Source organism: Drepanopeziza brunnea (assembly GCF_022702325.1).
Source record: "Drepanopeziza brunnea f. sp. 'multigermtubi' strain 214-2 chromosome Unknown ctg5, whole genome shotgun sequence".
Classification (NCBI taxonomy): Eukaryota; Fungi; Ascomycota; class Leotiomycetes; order Helotiales; family Drepanopezizaceae; genus Drepanopeziza; species Drepanopeziza brunnea.
The window spans coordinates 2,518,059-2,541,794 of NW_027094068.1; the positions used below are offsets into that span (position 1 = coordinate 2,518,059).

The 23,736-nt window shown below is 49.4% G+C and overlaps 8 protein-coding genes across 8 annotated transcripts; 3 read left to right on the top strand and 5 right to left on the bottom strand.

Annotated features, from left to right (window-relative positions):
• Window positions 1-358: 358 nt before the first annotated feature.
• On the bottom strand, window positions 359-1,834 carry L3040_004028 (uncharacterized protein; the record flags this gene model as incomplete). Its single annotated transcript, XM_007294179.2, has 2 exons — window positions 359-1,161; window positions 1,267-1,834. 2 exons carry the CDS (start codon window positions 1,832-1,834, stop codon window positions 359-361), a joined length of 1,371 nt encoding a protein of 456 aa, XP_007294241.2.
• Window positions 1,835-5,804: 3,970 nt separating this feature from the next.
• Window positions 5,805-6,832, top strand: L3040_004029 (uncharacterized protein; the record flags this gene model as incomplete). Its single annotated transcript, XM_066156641.1, has 3 exons — window positions 5,805-5,923; window positions 5,972-6,256; window positions 6,304-6,832. The coding sequence occupies 3 exons, from the start codon at window positions 5,805-5,807 to the stop codon at window positions 6,830-6,832; spliced, it is 933 nt and encodes a 310-aa protein (XP_066012216.1).
• Window positions 6,833-8,387: 1,555 nt separating this feature from the next.
• On the bottom strand, window positions 8,388-8,786 carry L3040_004030 (uncharacterized protein; the record flags this gene model as incomplete). Its single annotated transcript, XM_007294181.2, has 1 exon — window positions 8,388-8,786. One exon carries the CDS (start codon window positions 8,784-8,786, stop codon window positions 8,388-8,390), a length of 399 nt encoding a protein of 132 aa, XP_007294243.2.
• A 1,976-nt stretch (window positions 8,787-10,762) lies between these two features.
• Window positions 10,763-12,476, bottom strand: L3040_004031 (uncharacterized protein; the record flags this gene model as incomplete). Its single annotated transcript, XM_007294182.2, has 5 exons — window positions 10,763-10,963; window positions 11,021-11,117; window positions 11,171-11,873; window positions 11,996-12,334; window positions 12,380-12,476. 5 exons carry the CDS (start codon window positions 12,474-12,476, stop codon window positions 10,763-10,765), a joined length of 1,437 nt encoding a protein of 478 aa, XP_007294244.2.
• A 914-nt stretch (window positions 12,477-13,390) lies between these two features.
• Window positions 13,391-14,893, bottom strand: L3040_004032 (uncharacterized protein; the record flags this gene model as incomplete). Its single annotated transcript, XM_007294183.2, has 1 exon — window positions 13,391-14,893. The coding sequence occupies one exon, from the start codon at window positions 14,891-14,893 to the stop codon at window positions 13,391-13,393; it is 1,503 nt and encodes a 500-aa protein (XP_007294245.2).
• Window positions 14,894-15,689: 796 nt separating this feature from the next.
• Window positions 15,690-17,776, top strand: L3040_004033 (uncharacterized protein; the record flags this gene model as incomplete). Its single annotated transcript, XM_007294184.1, has 3 exons — window positions 15,690-15,923; window positions 15,995-16,203; window positions 16,345-17,776. 3 exons carry the CDS (start codon window positions 15,690-15,692, stop codon window positions 17,774-17,776), a joined length of 1,875 nt encoding a protein of 624 aa, XP_007294246.1.
• A 1,049-nt stretch (window positions 17,777-18,825) lies between these two features.
• On the bottom strand, window positions 18,826-20,431 carry L3040_004034 (uncharacterized protein; the record flags this gene model as incomplete). Its single annotated transcript, XM_007294185.2, has 3 exons — window positions 18,826-19,216; window positions 19,266-20,149; window positions 20,222-20,431. 3 exons carry the CDS (start codon window positions 20,429-20,431, stop codon window positions 18,826-18,828), a joined length of 1,485 nt encoding a protein of 494 aa, XP_007294247.2.
• Window positions 20,432-22,146: 1,715 nt separating this feature from the next.
• L3040_004035 (uncharacterized protein) lies at window positions 22,147-23,617 on the top strand (the record flags this gene model as incomplete). Its single annotated transcript, XM_007294186.2, has 2 exons — window positions 22,147-22,294; window positions 22,338-23,617. 2 exons carry the CDS (start codon window positions 22,147-22,149, stop codon window positions 23,615-23,617), a joined length of 1,428 nt encoding a protein of 475 aa, XP_007294248.2.
• Between the last annotated feature and the right edge of the window lie 119 nt (window positions 23,618-23,736).

The window sequence follows — 23,736 nt, forward strand, 5'->3', positions numbered from 1 at the left end:
GGATATGTGATTCAGTTTGAGGTATGCAACGATGTCAACAATGGATGGATGCTTGGGGTTTCAGATGATTTCGTTGCGAGCCCTTCCTCATTCGAGAAGAAGAAGAAAAGGACCATTTCTGGCCAGGGCTTTTATTAGGTCCATAGCGCTAAATTGCTATGTGTGTAGTGTGGATTGAAGTGACGGTCTACAAAGTGGTTCACCCAGTTATTTCCCAGCATAGGCCTGTGTCCGAGCTAGAAGGGTGGTGCTAGACCACACCTATACTGCACTAGGAGCTCGTTGTACGGGTGACAGAAAGAGTACTTCCGCCAAAAAATTTATCGGCGTGCGCGCAAATAAGATCCCGAAGAGACGATCAGATGCCGGAACAGCTACCACCTCCGTCGAGTCCGACCTCGCGGGCCGTCAGGAGGAACTCCATGAACCCGGCGCCCGTTTCGTACATGTTCGAATGATAGATTTCCGAGTTGGGATAGAAATAGCAGGAGGGGATGTCCTTGTTCCCGAAGCCGAACTCGACGGTGTATCCATTGATCTTGCTCAGGGCCGGGTTGAGGATGTTCCTCGCGGTGACATAGTCGTTGGCGCTCCCGGACGTGGGGTACAGGTGGGAGGACTGCTGCGCCACGTAGTTGCTGCCGTTGTAAGCGGCTTCCATGGCGTTGCACATTCGCATCGCGGTGTAGATCCAGTCCGACCATTGCTGGCGGGTGGTGTACTCGCGGTAGGCCTTGAGCTCGTTGGGTTCCGTCTCCACCATCAGGCCGCGCACGGCGTTGTAGCTGTCGTTCCGGAAGTTCTGGGCCGGGTCGGTGGTCTGCATGTCGTCGCTGCCCCAGTTGTACAACACCGTACCGACGTTGAACGAGTGAATGTCCAGGAACCAACTCACCGCTGGGAACTTGTCGAGGACCCAAACGATGGTCTGGGTTTCGGGCTCAGAGGCAGGCCCGGCTCCGGAAAAGTTCAGGGAAGATGAGTTTCTGGACGCGACGAACTTGGCTGTTTCAGGCTCAAAGTACTTGTTGAAGTCCCATAGGAAGTCAAAGTTGCGGTTCAGGTCGACACCGATGGAGTTAGGGTCTCCAGGCTTTGCCGCCGCGGGGTTGCGGTTCTTGCGCCAGCAGGTGTTGGTTTGCTGATCCCAAGCAACTCCGTCTATTCATCAGATCAGTATATTTTTTCAGGCAAATTCAACAGGAATGGAAAGATGATGGGTTTCAAGTTCTATGATGTTCGAGCGGATGGGGGAATGCTACTGACCTGGGTTGATGAGGGGGATGAAAGCGAGGCCGACATCGTACACTTGGCTCACTTCCTCGAAAGTGAAACCTCGACCTCCGTATCTTAAGCCTTGCTTATTCTTGTATGCATAGAGCAGATCTGCAACGAAGTACAGCAGATTGTCAGGGGCTCCTCTCTCTCGGGCATGAGCCGCAGCCGAGAAGAGAGCGTGAACCGAACAGTCACCCTTGCCGTTCCCACCGACCTGAGCACCGTAGATAGTTGCATTCTCGTAAGTAGTGTAGGGACTCTCGAAGGCAGTCAGGTTGTACTCCCTCACCAGGGCCTTGAAACTACTTGCGATCTCCTTCACACTGAGAATTTCGCCCATCTCGGTCTGCCAGGGCTGCGTCCCCAACCCTCTGGGTACGATGGTACCGTCATTGAACCTGTCACCGGTCCCAATGGCAAGTCCACTGTCGTTGGTAGTCTGTCGACGCTGGAGAGTGTGCTGGGGGATTCCGTATCGCTCTTCGTGTGTCAAACAAGCTTGTGCATTGGGGGCCAGCACGAGACCTAGAGGAATGAGAGCCTTGATGAACTTCATGGCTGCAGGTCAGAGCCAAGGCAAGAGAAAGGGGAAAAGGTGGGTGGTAGACCATTTCTTCTACGTGTGGAATCGAGGAGTTGATATAGGGCTTCGATATCAAAGTTTGTCGAACAAGGCCTCTTAGCCGCCTCCGACCTGCTGAGCACATGGCATTGACAATCAGATCATGGTCGATTGTTTCCAATGCCTCGAAGAAAGTGGAACCGAGTTCCGCATGCCTCAACCACTCAAATTTGCTTACCGCTATATGCAGGCCTCTGTCTACATGTCTCCGATCCGAGGCATTTTGGTAGCCAAGTCCGTAGTTCCGTAAAGAAAAGGGAGGCCGAAGAGGCCGAAGAAGGGGAGATGACCTCATTCCCGTAGCTAATATGTCAGCGGAATAGAAATCTACGTAAATGTGAGGTACAGATTACAATCGGATCAAGAATAGAGACTATTCTGTATCATTCAGCTTGCCTTCTCTAGCAGGACAGTTGTTGTTCCTTTTATTGTAGCTAATCTGGCTAAATTGCTGACCTTTTCTAGCGTAGCTCCTATTTCTTTCCTTTTCTTTTGGTTCGAGCCAGTTTTACTTTGCTTTCAATCGAGCAAAAAACGCACCGGCGTTGAGGTATGCGGAACACGGTTCCACTATGTTCGAGGCATTGAAAACAATCGACCTCAGGTTATCGAATTTCGTGGTACCAAGAATTCTCCCCCGCTCTCGTTCTGCAAGTAAGCTTTGAGGGTTCCGGCTGGCAAGTCCATCACTTTCCCCTCGCTAAGATTGACTGTTGAAAGTATAATTTGGCAAGGGCTCTTACCAGGACTTAAACCAATCAACTTATACGTAAAGATTCGGCCTTGAAAAGTACCTTTAGCAAGTACTTAGTCTGTGCAATAGAGTTCACGGGGCTTCGAGCCATTCAGAAACCACTGCTCTATGATTCATAGGGCTAGACTGGGTCCGATAATCATTTATGGGGGTTTAGTTCGAAGATAACGGGCAGCGCACTGACTATTATGTGAATTTATATCGAATTTTCGCATCGGCGTCGTACAACGTATTACGCATATCGGCTGGCATGATAGTCTTAACATGCCCCTACCTAGCTCGGGAAAGATAATGCAACCGACTAATTCGACTGGAGCTTCCTTCGAGGCAGGGCAGCCAATAGAAAAGTAGTTCGTCTTAAGGAAAAACTGATTAAGTGATCTAGTACATCAGCTGACTCTTCTGTCAGAAAGGGTTATCGAGGAGCGGTATAGGAATTGAGTTCTGCATCAAGGATACCGCATAAACTCCCCAGAGTAGCACGTGGGGCTGTCAATAACGTATGATCTTTGTCTCCTAACTGATCAGTGCGTTGATTGCGGTTCTTTTGAAGGTTTGAAGCTTACCAAAGGCGATTTCGGGGGTCGAGGCCTGCCCGCCAGCTTTTTCCATACGTCTTTTACAGTACTTTTTCTCTTTTCACAAGTTCCTAACCAATTTCTACGGATCCACTATCAAAGAGAGCTTGCGAGCTTTGTACGTAGTATTTCCTGAGAGCTCCTTCCCTTATAAGAGGGAACATGACCTTATGAAAAACTGCAAATAACATTTTAAGCGAATGGACTTGATTGGTCAATCAAAAAGTGATTTTGAATCTCACGTGATTACCAGACTTTTAGTATCTCCGCTTTTATCCTAACCCGTCCTAACTAAACCAAGATTAATCGCGTAAACTAGTACACTCTTCGCTTAGCTATTACCGTTCTCGATTATCAATTGATGAATTGATTGCAGAAAAGAGAAGTGATCAAGAGGGGGAACATAGGATTATTATTAACTATAGAAGGAGGGAAGGCTATAAGGAGCTAGTGGTAATGATGACGTAAAGTATCCTTTGCTCCTTCTCCCAATTACTACTACGTAGTACTATTACGAATATTTTTATGCAAATCAAAGCTTGTTATACTAGCTAAAGGTCTGAAACCGCCGATTAAGATAAAAGTAGTAACCTTCATAAAACCATCACTTCTTTGTATCGAAGCCAGAGTTATGCTTACGTAGAATCGTTGGATTGAAAGAGGCCTAGTCAATAGTGCTTTAGGTACCGTGGAAGATTTTAAGTGGCTTCTTAAAGCTGATTGTGATATAGATATTCTTACTATGCTACTCGTTCACAATAACTACGATAGCCCTTGCCTCTCTAAGAACGCCAAAGGTCAACAAGTCGTGCTGATTACTTCTTAAAAAAGAAAATCGTAATTAAAGAATATACTTCTAGCCTATACTCGGACGCAGCTCCCCCTTACTATTGCTTTCGCTATTACTATTCATAAATTCTAAAGGATTTTAGCGGATAAAATAATTACGAATTTAACTTTAAGAGATTACGTTATTATATCGAATTACGTAGCTATTTCTCAGGTCAAGATCTTGAAAGGTCTTTTTATTAAGGAGCTACCTACCGTATTCGATCACTTTCGTTTTCAGGTTACGAAGGTTTCGAAGACTAAGACTATGAGACTAGCTGATATACTACGTACTAGTAGCACGTCGCCTCCCTTAGCATAATCTTTTTTTTTAATTCTAGAATTAGATTACGTCACATTGTTAAGGATCCAAAATTGTGAACGTATAGGGATTACGTTTTGGTGATAGAGCTAAAGGTACTGACAATTGAAGACTAAAGATGTATATTATTATTTCGAATTCTAAATCATTCAAACAAACAGGCCTCTTAAAATTCTATAAACTCTCAATTGCACGTATAAACGTTAGTACTACGTACTACGTAGATGCACTCCCAAGCTCGCTTTGCAATTACGTAAGCTGCTTGCCATTTACGTCAACTTAATAGTTAATTTATCTAGGTCAATTTAATACTGTTTTGGCGCAGTCAACGCGATGATCAGTGAAGAAACAAAAATTATTCGTTTTTGCCAGCCCCGCGCGCCACTTTGGAGGGTTTATGCGGTACCAAGAATCGTATCTCTACGGAGGTGCAGGCCTTTGTGGCTTGTCTTACCGCCTTCGATAGGTCTTCATAGCATACTGTAAGGAGCAGTACTTTCTGCCTGCGAGATAGGTGTACCCAGCCTAGGGCGCTAAGACAAGACATAAGTAAGGCCTGTACCTCCGTACCTACCTACTACTAGGTATGTAAACGGGATGCCCCAGCATTGCAAGAGCCCTTCTCACAGACCGAGAAAGGGCCGTCATCTCAGGGTCAGGGTACGTTTAATACCCCGATATAAAACTCACTGCTCACGCTCTGTAGATGGTCTGGCTTCGTCCTCTCGCGGGAGCTAAATAAGAAGTATCAGACAGTCGTCGTGTCACCCAGATCCTACTTCGTCTTCACGCCTCTTCTGACTTACTTGTATTGTACTCCCTTTCCAATCACATGGTTACGACACTATGCGGGATAGAGGAGCCAGCAGAGTGGCTACATGGAGATGGATATGTTGACACCATCATGTTGTTGTCGCTTAACACAGACAAGCCCCTTCCGATCACTCACAAAGTAAATCCCATGGCAACTTCCGCTTTTCTCTCCAACTTACTTTTCAACGGTGTATTAATTAGCTGAAGTTCAATTAGAGCAGTTGAAGGAATACTCCGCAGACGATTTTCAAAGATTCGGCGTTTCGGAACCTCAATCATGCGCCCTGCGGTTTGGATATAACTCGACAGAAAGAGGGTTAGGTCGCAGGTTCTACAGCTTCAATTTCCAAGACATCAAAGGCTATGAGCACGTGTCAATTCACATGGCTTGAGCTAATGCCCAGTTCACGTGATATGTGGTGGCCATTTGTGGCTGTGCAAACAAGGCTTCACGACCAGCCCTTAACATGGGCGAGTGAGTGCTACCAAGTGGAAGCTTGTCATCGACTTTGCAGCCTGGGTATGGGTAAGTTGATGTTGAATATTCATTTCTTATTGCCAAGGACAGACGATATCGATCCATCCGTAGGCGAGGCACCGGCGACGACAATGGCACAAGAGAGGCTCAAATCCGTCATCAAAGGGTCCAAAGACAAGATCCTCGGGATTGGGCTAACTTCGATATCCCGTCTGTTTTCGTCGGGTGAATCAAAGGCCAGGCATCTCACGTGAGTTGGGATCTCAGGAGTGAAGCATAGACTTACGAGGGAAATTAGAAATGTAGATGTGCCTGCTTTCGAGCACCCACCCGCGGTGCAGTGGCAAAGTCCCTTGCTCACTCTACCTCGGGAAATCCGAGATATGATCTGGAGGGAACTTTTGGGTGGAATGCTTCTGCACTTGTGGATGGAAGAATCTGAGCCCGATAGACTTCAGGGAGCCCTGTGCAGGGCCAGTGATGTGGCTTGTCGACTCAAATGCCGAGACTGGCTCGAAAAGCCTGGGGTTGAGCAGTGGCCTAAAATTGGAGTCATGGGCTGTTTGACCAGCTGTCTTCAGATGCAAGTGGAGTGTGGATCTCAATCTCGACTTTCTCTGACAGGAATAGGTACGCCGAGGGAGCTCGCTATCTCTACGAACTCAATTCTTTTGATACACGATCTGTAGAAGTTGTCAACCATCTCTCGTGCTCTTTCCCATCGGAACGATACAATGCTATCCGCTCTTTGACGTTGTGTTGGACTCTTCCCGAAGCTCCGTCGCTGCCGACTGCGGCAAGGGAGCTTTGTAAACAGGCCGCGTTTGACGAAGCAATGGAGCAGACCAAAGGGCACCAGAGACAATGGATCCAGGCCTGGAAATCACTTGCTGAAATGCGAAGCCTCGAGATCTTGAGAGTAGAACTGAATATTGTGGGGAGAGAAGATGGATGGGGGGTTTGGGATGGTCAATGGACGGTGGCAGATCTTGATATCGTCAAAGTCGTGGAGCAACCGCATAGATTTACGCTAATGACCAGCGATCAAGTAGTGAAACGACTGCGAGATCGGATCAAGGCACCAAATTTAACAATTATTGGTCCATCCGATGAGGAAATGCCAATAGGGGTCGACTTAGATACCCTAGAGCACCGCTAGATGCGGTAATGACAGGACATCTTTGCGGTTTTGTCTCCTGTTACACACTCGTTCAAAATGGTCAGACCAAGAGGAGCAGGACGATCCGTCGTTTCGAAGCTCGGGTCTAGACCTCTCGAACAGGGGATCTTCGAACTCATTTGGCTTTGTCGATCTACTTGATGCCTAGTACTGTACACGCAGCGTGTTTTTGTCAGCTCTCTTTTGAATCTGGGCAGGTGTGATTGCACTCATTTGGATGTGTCAATCTACTTGATGCCGATCAATATCCAACGCACCTAGTATCGTGCAGTCATTACTCAGCAGTAACTTTTTGTGTATTCCAAGGAATTCAAGATCCATCAATTACATATAGCTTTTGATTTATACCACGATGCTGTAAAAGCTCATGTATGACACTTTTCGCCCAGGCCCGGCCAAAAGTAGATATAGTTAGCCGAGACTTAAAAGTATCATTCTGCTGAACAGAACTGGAGAGTTTACGTGTTCCATCGACACTTGGGCTATCAGTTACGGGTCGTATTTGAGCAACTATCTTCAAATTGATCGAATTCCTAAACGTCAAGGAATCTTTTTGCCTTTTATAGACGTAAGCGAAAATTAAGGTGATAGGGAAAAGCCAAGCTCAAGAGACCGCGGCCCCGGGGTAGAGACGACAGTTTTCTCTACTTCATCGTCGACTCCATTGACAAATGAATATCATTTCCTTTGAAGCTATAGCTAGTTATGTTTTCCATGTATCGCGAGTCCGCTATTAGAGCGGAGATCCAGCCGTCCACTTTTCTGCACTCGCTTAATGAAGGAAAGGTAAACAGTTCGCTTATTTCATCCCCTCTGTAATTTCCGCCTGGGTACCAGACCAGAAACCGCGCGGCGCTAGCGTTTCTTTGCAAGGGACAGTATTGAGGATTTTCATTTCTTATTTTTGCTACGTCAAATGATTGGGCATGGAAATGATAGAGCACCTGTCCATTGAAGGCGAAGACGCGCGTGATGAAAATCAATATCCTCAGAAGAGTTTTTGAAGTGAATCGCATGTTACTGGTGATTATAGATGATTGTCAGTACTTGAAATTTCTTTGCATGTAGATACGTACGCTGAAATGGGAAGACCTTCCGTTCCTCCCCGTCGGTCTTTGAAATATTGGACGTACCACTCCTTACCTAGTTACTCAACGGTTTTTGCAGTGATAGTTTAAAGCGACAGCCATATTTCGAACTTAGCTCTATTCAAATACACAATCAACAGGGCTTGAATCTTCCAATCAGCGCAATGGCACTTTTTGTTTTGACGAGCCATGATCTCCCCAAACCTCGCCTCGTCCCCAAAACTGTCGATGTACAAATCATTCCGTCAATGTCCATAACATGCATGCCACAGTCCCGTTTCTGGAAATCTTCATCACAGACCTCAGAAGTAAAATCGAATTATAACCCCCAATTACCAGCCCGGGAACTTGAAATCCCCTGGCATCTCCTTCATAGCCTCGCCCAACCCCTCAATGCCCAACTCCTCAATGCCCAACTCCTCAAACTCGTGAAACATGGATTCAAATTATTGTCTCTTGAACTTGGAATTATTTTCGGAGATCGACTCCAAAATTTCTGGCGCCTCCTTCGAAATCTCGCTCCAGAGGTCGGCCGGGTCAGACGAGGAATCCCCTCCTTGTCCCTTGACCTTGGAGCTATCTTCAAAGATCGACTCGAAATTCCCTGGTGCCCCCTTCAAAAAATCGCTCCGAGGGTCGGACGAATCAGGCGTGGCGCCCCCCTCTTGTCTCCTGACCTTTAGCTTGTTCTCCACGATCTTCGTGAAAGCCGCGGGGAGCAAACCCGAATCCAGCGCCTCGTGCACATCAATCGGGTGAGCGGGGACTTCCTCCCACCTATTCTCAAGGGGAATAGCTGCCGCGGAGGCGAGGAGGGTGGTGAGGAAGGGAAGGAGGAGTTGCATGGTGGCCGGTCGAGTTTTGTAAATGCGAGACAATTTGATCTGGCGAGAGAATTGCGAGGTGAGATTTGAATCGATTCTTCTGGCTTTTGAGGCTTGTCGAGGCTGCTTCTTCAGTCAAAGAGTGCTGATGGATTTGCTGGACGAGCCATCCTCTTTATACAGTGACCACCTTCTCCCTCTTCTACGTGCTGCCAGCTGGATTGCATCACCACTTTCTCAGTATCGGAGAGGCTTCTCTTCAGCTATCATGTGTTACCGAATACGGGGGCTCCGAGCACTCAATCTCATTCTATGATGTATTGCTTGTACCCAGACAGCCAATTGATGCGAGTAAAAGCCGTCGATCAATTAATATGTAGCTTGAGAGTTGCCCATCGCGAGATCTGCGGAGCTAAGAAGTACGGACATAAAGTTGAGGATCCGGAAAGGTGTTATTGAAGAAGGGAGCAAAGCTTAGCTAAATATACCTACGCTAGTCTGCATTACGGGGCCCTCTCCAGTAGAAATTTGACCTCACGTTCTGTCTCTCCTTTTTTAAAATATATATATGTGTGTATATATACAGAAGTTCTTAAACCGAATACCCCGTTTTCTAATTATAGACCTCGTAGTCTGAATCTCTCAATTGAGTTATCAATGTTTTTGAAAAACCCTTTCAATAATTTATCGAAAACTTTTGAAGAGCCCTTAGTTTAGTTTATCGTATCTGCGAAAAACATCATACTTTCCATCGGCTCAAATCTTTAATTATATAGAGGACTTTACGAATGTCTGTCCGACCCTTGGCGAGACATCATCCAATATCAGGTGCGAGCTACGTCATGATCTGAGTACCTTCCATACAGTAAAAAAGGCTTTTTCCGAACCCACGTACCGTCCCGATAGTTAGTTTAGTTTTCCCTTGACTTTAGAGTCAAGATACGTAGCTGAAAGCGGAGCTTTTTCCTTCTTTGAGAACTACTTTAAAGGCCAATTCCCGAGATCGACGAAGGCCCAGGCCCAGGCCCATCATATAAGGCTTACCGAGGAGACGAGACCTTAGACTGACCACGAGACCCCTGGAGCTGCGTAAAGCTCTGTCTTCAAGTATCTATCAATACCGACACGAAAAATAAGTACATTGTTTCAATATGAGGAAACATCGCTGCTCTTGGCTTGTTTCCATTCGAATTGCAGTTAATAGATTGCATACATTAAAGCTGCGATTCTGCGAGATCAAAGATCCAGCACTTTGCAACGATTTGTATATTTTTAATCTTTCGTGGTATTAGCTTAACGATGCACATGGACTTTTGACTTAAATCTTATTCAAGTGATTACGATCACTTCATGATTTTGGCGCCGATGCGTTGATATACTCATCGGGAGATCGTAAGTCGGACTCTTCAGAGACCCGGCATAGACGGTAAAATGATATCACTATCATCGTCATCATTGTCGTCATCAGAACTAGCCTATCCGAGCACGCAAGAAAAGCCAAATCCCCCGTAAAGCGGCCCCAGAAACATAGAGAGCCGTTCTCTACATTGAGTTTTCCCCTTTTTATTTGTGATATTGTGACAAGAGGAATGGTAAAGGAGGTATTCTCGCCTAAACAAAAAATACTCGAAGTACCTACTTTTGATTAAACAATGGCGGGCTATCTTCGATTAAGTAAACAAATGCTACCGGCTCTTAATTAGGTGACAACTTTTGTTCAGATCGTCCTCTTCGGTAAAGACATCGAAGGAATCACAAGAGAACCCGGTTCGGTAATGGCAATCCGACCAATAAACACGGATTATTCCCGGCTAAATCAACAATAACCGAGATGATGAAGATGAAGATAAAATAGCTGACTAGCAACTCGACTGCGAATCGAAAAGACACATTGAGAATATCGAAATTCTTTGCGTATTTACTAGAAAGATAACAGGTGGAAAAGGGCCTTTTTCTAAAAAACCCAAGAAAGCAAATTTCAGCTAAATACTCTTGCGCTAGTCTGTATCGCGCCTTTCAATAACGTCGCCCTCCGGCCCGCTTTGAATGAGCCCTTCCCGTTCAAGCTTCTTGTCGCCTAACGTGACGCCGATTTGTCTGACGACCAGCCAGCCGGGAATCAAGGCCACGCCCCAAAGACCGAAGTTCACGTATACACCACCGACCTCCGCGAAGACCTTGATGCTGTTCAACCCGTACTGGCAGCTGGATTAGCGAGGATCAAGAAGTGGAATGGAGGTGTTGGGGGCACGTACGCTGACAGCTTGGACAGCCGATTCCGTTGCTCGCAAGAGCCCAGCGATACGAATCACATCCGCATTCGTGTTCACCAGCTCGCCAACAACAAAGTAGCTCCTCAAATCAGTGTGGATGGCCCAGACAGGCGGGAGCGACAATGCACTTACAGGTACATGTAATTCAACTGGAAGCCCATCACCCAGAACAGGAACAGGGCAAACCCCTTCGCAAAGCCGGCATCGAGCCAGTCATACGTCGGGCGGCTCTCGCGGAAATCCGTCACCAGGATGGTCGCCCACACCCACCACACGCCCTGCAGCCCGAGAACGGTAAAGAACGCGCCTCGCGTCCTCGTCTTCAGACTTAGCTTCTTCCCGTCCAGCCAGGCGCCGAGCACGTTACCGCCGACCAGGGCGACGATGCCGGACAGGAAAGAGCCCAAGGCTCGGACCCGCACGGTGAACCAGAGGGAAGCGAAGGTGAAGAAGACGGCCTCGGCGTAGACGGCCTGGGCGATGAGCGGGACGAGCAGCAGGAAGTTCGGGGTGACGAAGAGCTTGGCGTTGGCTTTCAGCTCGTAGGACGCGCTTCCGGTGATGGCGAGTTTGACCTTGACACCGTCGGTCCGCTGGACTTGGTCGGGCTTGTTGAGGAGCAGGCCGGCTAAGGGTGCGAGTGCTTGCAGAGCAATGAACGCCAGGAAAACTTTGTAGGAGACCTTGCCAGCTTCGTTCTTGTTCGAGTTGATGCCAAGGTTGATCGCGCCTCCAAGGATCTGTCCACCGATACGAAAGCTGAGCCAGAATCCCAGGAAGCGACCCTGGTTCTCAGGCTCTGGATAGGAGAGTGCAATGGCGGCCTCAGCCATCCCTGGGTAACGGGGTTTGTTAGCTCTTGGCTGTTGAGATTTCCTTCGGGAAAGGGCTAGGACATGTCCATTGGATGTCTCAAGCCATCGAAAAGAGGAACATGCAAGCTTCCGAAACACCTACAGAAGATTCCTGCCGATATACCACATAATCCTGCTCCAAGCAAGACGGCCCATTCGGCGTCGTACCGATTGTTGGAGTACAAGCCCGCGGCATAGGGAGCGTATCCCATAGTGCCGAAGATCAAAGTCCATTTGATGCCTACGGCTTTGACGAGGAGGGGCGAAAAGAAGCAGGAGACGACCATGAGCCCGAAAGTGAGCGAATTGGCAGCATTGACCAGGTAAGGTTCCTGTTCTCCACCGGCACCGAGTGAGTTCATCGCCCCCCAGATTCCCGGCGCGAGAAAGTTGCAGATACCGAGGATAAGAGCATTGTAATAGGTGCTGCGGTACCATTTTCCTGACGCGGTATCAGCAGGTGTTGGTGTATGGGGTGGGGACGAACGCTTGATATACTCGTGGGTGACAGGGAGAGCCTCACTGTCGAGTGAAGGAGGCCTTGCCTCGATTCGTGGCTCAGACTTGGCTTCAAGGTCCGACATTATGTGAAAAATTAATAGAGACGACTCGAGAACGGCTGGATGATCTTCGCTGTCAGATATTCTGTGGGAAAGTTTTCGAGGGCCGAGACATGATTTGTACTTGTACCTACCACCACTCTCCGCCGCATCGTCTCTCGAACCGATATCCTGGATGATTTATCTCTCCAAAACACTTCAAAAAGTATGATGAGCAGATGCTGGAATATGCAAGCATGACGTGCGATCACGAAATATGAGTTGCAAGCACGTTCTCCAGATCCACTCCCAGGCTGTGGATGGAAAACCCGCAACCACTACCGTATACATTCGGGCCTCTCTCGCGAACCGGTTGGTCGGATAAAGTCAGTTGGCCACTTGACATCACTTAGGGAAGTAGAGCTTGCTTATCCTGACGGTGACACTGGGTACCAGGTGCTTCACTCCTAGACTGGCTGGCACCTGTCAAAAGCACGGACAGCTTACCCGGGCAGCTGGGTTTGATAGACTTACAGAGTAGGGCCCATCTGGTTCAAAGACAGTATGTAAAACCCGGGCCCGATTTGTAGAAACCAAGGGGAGGCTCGGTTATTCTGGTTCAGAGGTAAAATAGACTGCACAACCTGGGTTGCACAAGATGTTTCGCTACTCCATACAAAACCACACGAATTATGCAATTACCTTTTTAATTGATTGTACAGTCAATTTTTGAGTTTGTATGCTAGCCAAGCCTTGCATTTTGGTAGTCTTGCGGTAGTTTGGAATTTCGTACTTCACCTTTACTTACATAGAGCTCAGGAAGGCGTCTTGGACCAAACGTCGTTTTAAAAATATCGGTTGGTATAAACCGTACTTTATAAACTAGAGTTGTGCAGAGCCAGTTTTTGAGCCAGTTTTTACTTACATACAGGCTTTGAAGCAGACGGGCCCTAAGTTTTTTATGCTACACGTCGCCGTTTGGCAAGACTATCTACGCTCTCACTAGGTTCATCTATCTTTTTAGCTCCGTTCGTCTCTTGAGCATAAGCAGGCACATCTTCGCCGGCTTTCCAAAAGAACTTGGCGCCAGGATGCGTAGCAGATAACCTGGAATGTCCCTTAACACCCAGGTAATTCTCGCGTAGTGTCCCTCCTGGCACAACATAGTCATCCCAGAATAGGCCTCTCCTCCTCAGCTCTGGCAGCAGATACTCAATAATATCGTCGAAAGTCTCGGGGACAGCTGCGTAGCTGAGATTGAAGCCATCAACATCAGCGACTTCCGCCCACCTCTCCAGCTCATCAGCGACAGATTTGGCATCTCCAATGATCCTCGCTCCATTCCCGCCGATGATCAAGTGCTCGGCGATGGTCTTCTTGTTCCACTTGGTACCTTGGGGCGACGACTGTGACCAGTGATTGACCATGCTCCTCACGGCTGGAGGCGCGGTTTCCAGGAACCTGAAATCCTCATCGTCGTCGTACTTTCCCAAGTCGTACCCAGACCAGCCCCCAAACAAAGCCAGGGCCCCTTCTCGGTCTCCGTAGCTAGCCAACTCTTTAAATCTCGCCTGCGCCTTCTCCGTCGTCTCGCCTACAATGACGAGCAGTCCAGCCACGATCTTGATGCTGCTCGGGTCCCGACCAAATTCCTTAGCTTGAGCACGGATCGAGTCAACTGAAGGTCGCACCAGCTCCGCTGTGTGGCCGTTTAGGAATATCGCCTCGGCGTGGGTGGCTGCGAACTTCCTTCCCGCGCTGGACGTGCCGGCCTGGAACAAGAAAGGGGTCCGTTGCTTCGAAGGTTCGCATATATGAGGGCCTGGGATATTGAAGTGCTTCCCCTTGTGATTGATCTGTCGGACAGCTTTCGGATCCGCGTAGGCCCCCTCCGGCGCACCGCTCCTGGCATCATCCCGCCACGAGCCTTCCCAAAGCTTGTATGCGACTTCCATGTACTCATCCGCAATCTGGTAGCGCTCGTCGTGGCCAATCTGGGTATCGAGACCGAAATTCCGGGCCGCGGAATCCAGGTACGAAGTGACAATGTTCCACGCGACCCGGCCCTCGGCTAGGTGGTCTACCGTCGAGAATTTCCTCGCGAGCATGTACGGACTCTCGTACGTCGTGGAAGCGGTGACGCCAAATCCAATGCTCTCTGTAGCGGCTGCCAGTGCGGGGATACTGTAGAGAGGGTCGTTTATTGGGAACTGTGTCGCTGCGGGAATAGTGGCATTGAGATTCGCAGGGCCATTGTACACGTCGTATCCGCCGAGGACATCAGCGAAGAAGATTGCGTGGAACTTTGCTTTCTCGAGCTTCTTTGCGAGGGCTATCCAGTGCTTGATGTTGGCATACTGCGTGCTGGTATCGGCAGGGTACTTCCAGAGACCCGGATTCACGTGGCCGGGCGCTTGCATGGCGAAGGCATTAATGATCAACTGTTTCTTTGGAGACGACATGATTGAGGGTATTAAAGAAAGAAGCAGGAGAGAAACTTTTGATCATTTGTTGATTTGATTTGATTTGATTTAAAGCACTCAACGCGTTAATCAAAACCGCGATGCAAAAACTCGATGTAAACTCGAGTTGACAGGATAATCGAAAGAGAGTCGAAGATAGATAGACAACTTGCCACTGGCTACATAGTTGAAAGATGACATCGCAGAAATATGGATGCATCTCAAGGTCCTGACAACTTGACAAGCGATCCTGATTACTCGCCTCTTGAAATCGTAAATTGCATCCGAATGGCGTTTTCATCCCTACCGAAGTCGTGCTCCACTCAGGGGTAAGCTTATTTCAACGTTTCCCACGTGATGTCAGGATCATGGTTCTTCTCGAGATCCAACACCCGTCAAAGAATGGGGAAGAGAGTTTCCTTGGTATCGGGATTCGTCATATCGAGGGTCGCTTTCATCATTTCGGGCAGTGCATCTCCAGAGACTTGTACCCGGGTATTACTCGTATCTTCATATCTCGACTCGTACTTGGATCCGACATCTCTAAGCGGAGGCCAGTCGGAAGAGGTTGTCATCATGTCATGAAACAAGACCATAGCGTGACAGGCTGCGCGGCATAGATATATAGGTAGGGAGGAGGTAGGTAGATAGGTAGTCGTAGTCTTTCAACGGGATACTGATCCCCTATGAATCTTGGAATCCCATCTCCGTTGAAGAGAGGAAACCTTTGACCAGAAATTCACACCTCGAAATTACCAACTGCGTTCCTGCTGCAGACTTCGAGAAGGAGTAAAACATGGCACCTTCACTTGAAAGTATCGATTCTACTGCTGCGAGTCTGCCCGTCTCGTTGAAGAAGGAGAAGTCTCCAGTAGCCGTGTCAGAAACTGTTGAACCCACGTCAGCGGTAAAGGTCAATGATGATAGGAAGGGAGAATCGCTCTCAGTAAGGCCTTCCCAGCCTCGCGACTACCACTCGGGGATTTTTGAGCTTGAGGACCATCCGATTGATGCGCCTGGGAGAATAAGGGTAGGCCTCCCCGCCCGTACTCCCGCAACTTAGACGCTCTCAAATAAATCCGGATGTTGACGATCCTTTAGGTGGCGGTCGTCGGAGCAGGCCTCGCAGGTATCAATGCCGGTATCCTTCTCCCAGCAAAGGTACCGGGGCTTGATTTGACCATATACGACAAGAACGCCGATGTTGGAGGGGTGTGGTTTGAAAATGTCTACCCTGGCGTTCGCTGCGATATTCCTGCCAACGTGTACCAATCTACCTTCTCGCCAAAGACGCAGTGGACAGAAGAGTAGTACGTGTTATATTTCCGAGCGTTTTCTCCCCCCTGTGATATCGTCTCGAGAGTCTTCAGCTCTGTTCCGGCCTTGGGGGAAGGTTTCCATGCTCACTCAAGTTCTTCGAATCGCCATGCTGACTTCGAATTCTTCCTTAGCGCCCAAGGAGCCGAGATTTTAGAGTATTGGAAGAGCGTGGCACGTAAATATAATGTGTACAAGTATCTCAAACTCAGGCACAAGGTTGCTAAAGCACAGTGGGACAATGACAGTGGGAAATGGACACTGCGGGTTGAGAATCTTGAAAACGGTGAGATTGAAACGCCGGAGTTTGATGTGGTGATCACAGCCAATGGCCGGTTCAATGACTGGAAGCTGCCAGATTATCCAGGAATCGAGGAATACAAGGGTCATCTCCGACACTCGTCTGCCTGGGATCCAAAGTTTGACCCCAAAGGCAAGACCGTGGCCGTCATTGGCAATGGAGCGAGCGGTATCCAAGTCGTGCCCAACCTCCAGCCTCTGGTCAAACACCTCGACCACTACGCCCGGAGCCCAACCTGGATCGCAGGCTCCTTTGGCGGCGAAGGTCCTGGACGAAGACTCGAGCCAAATTACTACGCTAGAGAACTTCTCGAGTCCTTCAAGGACCCGGAAATATACCACGAGTTCCGCAAAGAACTCGAATCGAAGTTCTACCGTCGTTTTGGCACTCTCTTCAAGGGAAGCGAGAAAAACAAACAGCTACGCGAGGAGTTCATACAGTTGATGGCAAAGAGGCTAGAGAAAAAGCCCCAGCTCCTCGAACACATCGTGCCCGACTTCTCCCCCAATTGTCGCCGCCTGACGCCCGGTCCGGGATATCTGGAGGCCCTCACCGAAGATAACGTCACCTTCATCCGCACCCCAATCTCGCACTTCACCGCGAGCGGAATCGTCACCACGGACGGCGTCGAGCGCACTGTCGACGCCGTGATCTGCTCCACAGGCGCTAATGTCGACATGCGGCCCCCGTTCCCCATCACCGCCAACGGGAAAGACCTGCGCGACGCCTGGTCCCCAGACCCCCTCACCTATCTCGGCTTCGCCACGCCCCACTTCCCGAACCTACTGCATGTACATGGACCGAATTCCGCCGGCCACAGCGGCACGGTGCCCAACCAGGTCGAGACGCAGGTGACCTACATCGCGAAGCTCCTGCGCAAGGTCTCCTCGCAAGGCATCAAGACCTTCGTGCCCTCGCAGACCGCGACGGATGATTTCATCGCGTACGCGGACTCGTTCTTCCCCAAGACGGTGTTCTCGGAGAACTGTAGCTCGTGGGCGAACGGCGGGAGGCCTGGCGGAAGAATCCATGGCCACTGGCCGGGGAGCGCAAGTCATGTCAACGTTGCGAGGAGGGATCCTAGGTGGGAGGACTGGGAGTGGACGTACAAGACGCAAACTGGTAACCGGTTTGCGTGGTTGGGGAACGGGTGGACGGCGAAAGAAGTGAAGGGCGAGGGAGATCTGACGCCGTACTTAAGGAAGCCCGATGACATTGATTTGAGGAGTTATCATGAGATTTGGTATGAGGGACTGAATGATTGAGAGATGGATGCGGGCCCAGATGCAAGACTCGAGGCTAAAAAGCAGACATTTCAAAACTGTGATCGCACCTTCTCGGTATTCATAGAGCTGTAAGCTCATTTCATTGTAACTCGGCGTCGTAAGATAGCCGTCATTGCTCTTTGCTTCTCGAACTTCTATAAACCTTCTTGGTGGTAGATCTGTTCACATCATTTTGATTTTCCTGAAAAGCATTTCCTTGAACTCTCTGTGCTTCATTTCAAAAGGCTCAGAAGAAGGGAGACAAGCCCGATTCTGAATACGCCGCATTGGGCCCCCGAAGCGCATTTTCAGAGCATCTCTTAAGTTCCGAGGAGGAAAGACCTGGCTTACGTCAAAACAGATCTCGAACCTGAGTCTAGCCGCCACGCTACCAGGTTCGAGACCTCTGTAAGCTTCATAAAACTGCGATATCGCGAGCCCAAATTCACCGCCGCGACCTTCAATTCAAGTGGGTCTTAAGTCAGGACCAGCGAGCAGAGGAAAGTCGACGGTTGAAAAGAGGACCTAGATCGGAGAAGCAAACCATAATAGGCCAGCTTAACTTGTATCACATAGATAGAAAGCTAGGTGTTGGAGATATGAATGGTTGTGTAGTACAGAACGAAGAAACATCGTTGGTTCCCTGAATAGTGACCAAGATCTACCCGTACTTGCTGATATATGGTCCGAGAAGGAATCTACGGGAAACATTAAAAACAGGAGAAGAGAACTTCGTGATCTGATTTCAATTTGACTGACTGACGACTAATTAATAGCCTATGCAGGGAGCCCAGATGAACCAATTTAGGGCTTGATTCCGAACGAATATTGCAGCGCGAAAACGCAAGAGCATGTAACGAACGAAAGAATCACTCGAGTCAAGCCATAAAATAAAAGAACTCCCAGTTCTAATTCTGCAAAATGACTCACTAGCTAGCCATGAACTTTGTTCGAAAGAACGCCGCCGTACGAGAGAATCATCAGGGCAAGATATGATGGAAAGCATTCCTGTATCAGCGCCTTCCAAATCTCTGATAGTAAGCATGTATCTACCACTTTGGAGTATGCTTGGTCCAGAACTCGTCCTTCTGATTGTTACGTACCCTTTCGGCAGCACGAAGGGCAGCAGCGACACCAGCGACACCGCCACCAGCTGCAGCACCGGTAAGAAGAGGGGCCTGCGGGTTAATGATATACTTGATAGTATCATCAGCCATGCGACCTTGGGTCAAGACATTCTCAGCCGTAGCACCGAGGAGTACATTGTCGTAGCCATCGGTCTCGCGGACTGTGCAGCGGATACTTTGAGACTCGTAGTGCTGAGTTAGAGCAGTGGCCGTATCGTAATAACGGAGGCATTTGGTACATTGAAGTCTCTCTGAACGGTGAGCTGGTGATTTCAAGTGAGCGATGAAAGCGGGTCTGGACGCATGGCTCTTTCTGAAGACGGGTTAATAGAAATCCTAGCCAGATGGAATAGGAGACTCACGGGCAGTGTGGGCACTTGAATTTGCCAAGGGGTTTGATCCAGAAGCGGTCTGCACGGAAGTCTGGGCTATCAGGGTTGGTTTCGTTGAAGTTTTTGTCCTTCTTCACGGGCTCTGAAATAGCCATCGACTTCAAAAGCTCGGTAGGCGGGGCAATTGCGGCAGGTGCCTCAGGGAAGAGATTCTTTTGTTTTGACCAAGCATTGGTGGACGCCGGAGAGGGTTGGTTGCCCGCATAGACGGTGGGAAGACGAGCCGAAGTCTGGGCGGTATCACAAGCTTGGGCGCGGACACTGTTGCGGTTCATACCACCAGTAGCTGGATTGAAACCGGCAGAGGTACCGGCAGCAGGCTTGCCCAGAGCAGGGAAGTCAGATGTAGTTGGAGCAAACTTTTGAACATTGACCAAAGCCTCTTTTGGATCCAAACCCCATGGTGTATTAAGAACGGCCGTAGTAAAAGAGATAAGGTCCTCCTCGGGGTCGATACTTGGGCCGATGTCAACGAGAGGAGTACCATAGTCGTTGCTAGTGCCATATCCGCCAACCGGGCTTCCATTGCCGCCTCCATTGTTACCCAAAACGCCGCTATCAACTGGAACTTGTGCAACGCGCTGACCAACTGGAGTTTGCTGAAATACCGGAACCTGTCGACGCATGGGAGGAAGGGGCTCGTTCTCGACTTTGCGTGACCGGCTTATGTCCTTGAATCGGTTTGCTGCGCGCCCCTGTTCTAGTCTTTCGGTGGCTTCCTTGCGCTGTTGGTCGAAGACGCTGGCTGGTAGACCACGGCACTCGGTCAACTCCCAGTGGGAAACCAGGCCGCCCATTCGAATGAAGTGCTTTCCGCAGTATGGACAATTGAGGTCCTGCTCTGCACTGTGGTGCTGCGTCAATTGTTAGAGGGTCCAATTATGAAAGATGGTTGTGATGTTACAAGGCACTAGACGTCTACTTACAGCGTTGCGGTGGTACTTGCGGGCTTCTTCGTTCTTGAACTCCATCCTGCAGACGTCGCACAAAATATGCTTGCTCGACTTCATCTTGTGCACCTGCAAGAGGGATTCGGTGCTGAAGACTTTTTGGCAGGGAGTACAGAAGTAGCGCTGCGCCTGAGCCTGAGCCTGAGCCTGCGCTGAAGCTTGGGCTGCCATTTGCTGGGGGTCCATAATCGCAGACTGCACGGTCGATCAACTGAGCTGCGTAGATGTGACGAACCAACGAAGAAGCTGGCCGAAGAAAGCAACGCTGTGGTTGCGATAGATCGAAGGAGATGATGATGATGATGTTGGTGATGTTGGTTTTGTTGTCGTGGGACGAGGGGCCTTTTTGTAGGCCCATTAGGTCTGTTAGCGTCCTCACGAGCTAGGCAGGAACGATGGGGGTAAACCAAAGTGAGACGCAACACCAACACCACCACAACACAGCACAAAATGGATACGGGATCGAACTATGGAAAAGCTTGAAATCTCTCGTGGAAAGACTGCAGATAGCATAACTATTGGGTGCCAATCGACGCTCTGATGACCTATAATCTATAGAGCCTCAACATTGCAGCTCATTGGGGAGGTTGAGTTGACAGCGCTTGAGAGCTAGAGGAAGCGTAACACATCAGGGCCATACCATAATACGAGTTGAACAGCGGAGAGACTTCTGTTAGTCTCGGCTTTTAAAAGCAGATAGCAGACATAAATTTCTCACCGCCCGAAAGAACTCGGTATCGTGCCAAAAATGTGCAACAGTGTCAGGCTGACCTGGCCGCGACGGCGGAAACATTACTAGGAAGACAGTGTGACGAGACCATGCACGTTTGGCACATTTGCGAATATCTCAAGAGAAAACGAGACCGAGAATGGCCGAGTGTGCCGCAAATAGCAAAGGCTGGGCTAGAATACCCAGGTTGACCGACTCGATCGACCCTCAAGGTCACCTTGATAACTTCGTCCTCGCGCCAACTCAGCAGAATTGGTCCACAAGATCTACAGATACTCAATGTTTCGAGCTTTGAGCCGCCCGTATCTACCTCACCATCTTGGTCAATGCGGAAAGATTGTAGCTTCAACTGCGCCGCAGTTGCTCCCAGCAAGGTTGGTGGCCCTCATGCTCGCTGATGTCCTGCCAAAGACCCTCAAAGCGGCCAAGAACACAGGTCATAATGAGAGCTTTATTGCTTCGGACACCAGTGTTGATGCTGGAAGAGGCGCCGTCGTGAGGCCTGCTCGCACAGGAAGGCGTCCGGTACTAAAGCAGTAGCCAGTCCCAACAGCTCACTCCCATCAATAGATCTCGTGAGGGAAAGTAGCGGATCCTGCTTTATGATTCGAATGTTGGCGTCGGGGACTGTGGCGCGTTTGATACATACCTACAGATACTCCTGGAGAATATATCGGACACGAGTGTCATTTCATCGCATATATCTTTTTCTTTCAAAAATGTGAGACACTTCGAGACCCCACGAGATGACCATCTTTCAGTAGTGAGAGGGCTTCCCACAGCAAGACTGCCTTTGTCGTATCAGAACATGGCAGGCCCTCGATGTCTTGGCACGATGACATACACTCGTCGGTGATAAGGTCAAGTATCCGGAAGACGAAGATGTTCGAATACCGAGTGCATCAGCATTATCGTCGATTCAGAAAATATTGGGTGCTGTCGTTATACTAGCGCCGGGATGAATTCGGGTGTTTCCCTTGGCTGAGACTTTGCGCCGCAGGGCTTGCCGAGCCTCTTCTTCATTCAACCCCGAACTTCGAAGCTCAGACTCAGATCCAACATTCAACCTTCAACCTTCAACCTCAACCTTCCGGTCTTATGACTTGCACATTTCCAAGCGCTTATGATGGCTACATTGGCATCTCCTAGTCATCCCAGATCCCCGGCCAGAATGCCGCGCAAATGGGCTCGCAAATGTGAACGATACTGCTGCCTCGGGGCTACCTACTTTCCCCTCGTCTTCGTGTACGCTCTAACAAGTTGGGCGTTGTGGGTTGAGGCTACGATAGGATTCCTGCAGACCAAGGGTACTTGGACGGGTAAGGAGACCTTTCTAATACGCGGGCTTCGCTTACAGTTTAGGGAATGGTACATCTTTACTCGGAATCGCTCTATACATCCTCCTCAACTGGTCATACACCACAGCCGTCTTTACGAACCCAGGGACTACAGTCAGTACAAGTGGCTATAGCTCTCTCCCTACGAATGCGCCACCTGCGGCTACGAACTTCACGGTCAAGGCGAATGGCGAGGTACGATTCTGCAAGAAGTGCCAGGCGCGAAAGCCGGATCGAGCGCATCATTGCTCCACGTGCAAGACTTGCGTGTTGAAGATGGATCATCATTGCCCATGGCTAGCAACCTGCGTTGGGCTACGAAACTACAAGGCATTCCTGCTCTTCCTCATCTACACCACTCTTTTCTGCTTCCTCTGCTTCGGGGTTTCGGGGTACTGGGCTTACAGGGAGATCTTGACAGAGGGAGAGTATACGGATGCGCTGATGCCAGTCAATTACGTGATGCTCGCTGTGATCTCGGGGATCATCGGGTTGATTCTGGCAGGGTTCACCGGGTGGCATATTTTGCTTGCTTCGAGGGGACAGACGACGATCGAGTGTTTGGAGACGACGAGGTATCTTTCTCCGCTGCGTAAGCAACAACCACCTATCTCGCAAACGAGCTACGAGCAGCAACAGAGAGATATGAATGGGGATGGTGGGGGCCAACGACACGAATCTTACGATGCGTTGGAGCGATTTAGAGCGAGAGAGAGGTACGAGGCATATCTCGACGAACAGGATTCAGATAAATTACCAAGCGCTTTCGACCTTGGGAGGAGAAAAAATTTCGCCCATCTGTTTGGCCCAAACAAGCTGCTGTGGTTCTTCCCCATCTGCAATACAACCGGGGATGGGTGGACCTGGGAGGCGAGCCCGAAGTGGCTGGAAGCACGGGAAAGGATAGCGAGGGAGAGATACGAACAGCAGCAGAGGGAACATGCCGCTGGGTGGGGAATCGATCCCTCGTCCCACAATCCGCCTGTTCGAAATGGCGCGGGTCGACATTACGTTTCGTACCCGAACAGGACGCAGTCCAAAGCCGACAGACTATTGGGGAGGAATCCGGACGATTATACTGATGAGGCGGTTCCTATGAACACACTCCGTTCGCGAGACCCAGAGGATCAGTACGATATCAGCAGCGATGAAGATGAGGCTGATAGGAAGGCATTAGACCTCAAAGCAACTCGTGGGTGGCCGCAAAGGGTTGGTGTTATGACAAATACCTTACTAGGAAACACATTTGCAAGACAGAAGGAAAATGTGCGGGGCTGGGATGGCCTGGACGAAGGTGTCGATTGAGATAGATGATGAATGCATATTTTAATTGCTTGGAAGAATTGGCATGGCGTTCTCTGGGCAGGTGGTGTATCATACCCCGGATTCACGCATGCATGTACCGTACTGTACAAATTTATCAC